Source organism: Limulus polyphemus, unplaced genomic scaffold, assembly GCF_000517525.1.
Source record: "Limulus polyphemus unplaced genomic scaffold, Limulus_polyphemus-2.1.2 Scaffold8223, whole genome shotgun sequence".
Classification (NCBI taxonomy): domain Eukaryota; kingdom Metazoa; phylum Arthropoda; class Merostomata; order Xiphosura; family Limulidae; genus Limulus; species Limulus polyphemus.
Genome location: NW_013673833.1, coordinates 1,671 through 4,411, shown reverse-complemented (window position 1 = coordinate 4,411; position 2,741 = coordinate 1,671). Strand labels below are relative to the sequence as shown.

The window sequence follows — 2,741 nt, the reverse complement described above, 5'->3', positions numbered from 1 at the left end:
GTAAATAGTGAGCCTCAGTCACAGTAAAAACCCTGGTGTCAGAGTAAATAGTAGATCTCAGTCTCTATGAATCCCAAATGTCACATTAAATAGAGTTTTAGTCCAGCATTTCTCATCCTTTTTAGTACCACATTTCCTGCAGCCCACCACAGGAAACTATAGAAGTATAACACATATGGTAATGTTGTCAATCCTGTTGCTTTAACAGTAAATCAACTGATATTCGTCTTCCACCCGACCAATTTCAATAAAAAAATATACTGTAATTTCAACAGTAAATTAAGTGTAAGTTCTACACCTATTTATTAAACAATTTATAGTTAGCATTTTGCATGGCTTTGTGTACTCATTATTTGATTTCTGTAGTGCATATGAGTGTATAGAAGACATATTAATACTAGAAACAAACGACCTTATAACGGTTTGTGTTTTAGTTAATGCTGTAAAGCAAAACATCGAGTGTCTAATTAAATAAAAACAACATTTTGGTGTTATAAGGTCATTTATTTCAAGTATTAATAAGACTTTATGTAGTTTGCATTATACTTTTTTGTTTTGCAACATTTATAAATTATTGTCATCTAATCTTAAGCCTTTTCGTATCCCACCTCAAACTGCTTTGCAGCCCATTAGTGGACCACAACCCGCCATTTAATAAACACTGTTTTAGTCTTTGAATACCAGAAGAAAGTTTGAATATGTGAAAAATTTACTAATCTCATGGCATTGATCATCAGAGAAAATAGATGTGTAACGGAATAGTAAAAATGATACATGTAATTTACTAATTTAGTAAAACTACACAAACAAAATAAATTATTACAAACAACCCTTATTTTGACTACTTATTACCTCAACGTTAAACTTGCACAACACACTGTAGTTCATGTATCTTTTTATTACAATTCTCTAATTCCAAAATCAAAACATAAGTGATTTCAAACACACACACATCTCCTTACATTCACCCACCCCTGTATCATCAGGTAGTCTGTATCCATTCTGTTCAACACCAACTTTGGAGCCTTTGCATCCTATACTCGTCTTTATCACCACCAGTTTATCTCTAACGGCAAAATCCAGCTGTTGTTCCAGTTCATTTCCTTTTAAGTTGTACTTACGTCGCATGTAGCTAGATATACGATTAAAGTTGGGGATTTGTTTCTGTTGCCTGATGTATAAAATAGCCTCCCAGATGTGTTGTACAGTCTGTGGGCAGGCCACTCGTTTCTTCACGATTTTCATCGCTGATGTTAAACTGTTTGCAACACAGAGAAAATGCCAACGGCAACAATATAATAAGATACGGTGGCAAACTACACATATTACAAAAAATGTTTTACACTTACAATTAGAACACAGCTATTTTTTTCATTTGTACTTACTAAAGGATATGTAACTGTCAGCAAGATTCCTCTGTAAAAACTAATCGTTGACACGAGAAAAGTGAAATACTGAAAGAAACTAAGATACCAGTTAAACATTTTCTATCTCAAAAATTTAGTTTTATGTATGCAGTTTCAACATGTCTAAGTTATATACTTTAAAATTTACATTAGCATCAAAATCTCATTAGAATTCCCACATGACCCCTCCAAGACTTACCTTAATCGACCAGAAATACTTGTTCTAGGCATCATTAAGTTAGCAAAATGGTACATGTTTCTTTTAAAATAATTATAAAGTTATTGTCTTTCTCTGGAATTACTATATAATAAAATGAAATACAAGTTATAACATCTAATCTAAAATGTCATTTGAACTTAATAACTAAGCCTAATTCACTCCAAACTCACCATCATTACACCTAATGCATATCTTTAACCAAAAGTTTTAAAATTTTGCCACTTCTTCATTAACACAAGGTATTAAAATAACAGGTACAACATCTAGTCATATGTCCTTCACATCTCCTCCCACTCATGGGTGGCTGCAAGGTGGGTGGGGGGCAAAAAATGAGAAACATAATTATTTCTTTATTCATTCAGCATATGTATTTAATTTTTTTATTCAATTCACAATTTCACACTACTCCCCCCCTGGAAAACTCTGCCCCTCCCTTGAAATATTTTGCAGACACCCATGCCCCCACTTGAAAACTTGTGCATGTAAAATGTCCCACAGTTTGATGTACATGGTGAACAGATTTTAAAACCATAAAGGACACACTCAGATTTTGGGGGAAATATTTACAAGTAAAAGCGATGTTTTTACTTACAGATACCTCACTCACGAGCAACTTTTTATTGACCAGGAGTTTGTTGTGAAACTCTAGGCAACGAGTTCACACTTGAGTTACTGTAAATAAATGATTCACGACTTGAAAATAGCACATTGGCTGTAAACAGCTCCAGCCTCTCTTTACTTTGGCAGGTGCCAAATTACATGACATCATGCACTCGGCTGCAGCCTGCCTTATAGCCAGTGTCCTCAAATCTTATTCACTAATACATATTTTGTTGATAGTTCAAAACAAGAATCTAAAGAAATTTTGAGTTTTAAAAATATATAGATAAAAGGATTGCAGTCACTACTTTAAAATTTTATTTGACTTAAAATAGGGATAATGAAAAACATAATTAATCATTTATTTTTTTAATTATCCGTGTTTTTAGATAATTGTAGTTTTAAATGAAGTTTCTTATTGTAATGGGTAAATGTTTGAAATGCTGTATACCACTGTAGGCCTAAAAGAACACCTGTAGACAGCAGATTTTAGCAGCAAATTGAAACAAAAGTAA

General features: G+C 32.9%; 1 protein-coding gene across 1 annotated transcript in view; it reads right to left on the bottom strand.

Annotated features, from left to right (window-relative positions):
* The window catches only part of LOC106475210 (zinc finger MYND domain-containing protein 11-like), a gene marked incomplete at its 3' end in the record, with an annotated part of 30,254 nt that extends 28,862 nt beyond the window's left edge, over positions 1 to 1,392 (bottom strand). Inside the window, exons 1-2 of the mRNA XM_013935906.2 lie at positions 1,386 to 1,392; positions 973 to 1,258 (exon numbers count right to left, since the gene is read on the bottom strand). Of these exons, the coding sequence (XP_013791360.2) occupies positions 973 to 1,245 (273 nt within the window). The remainder of the gene's footprint in view (positions 1 to 972; positions 1,259 to 1,385) is intronic.
* Between the last annotated feature and the right edge of the window lie 1,349 nt (positions 1,393 to 2,741).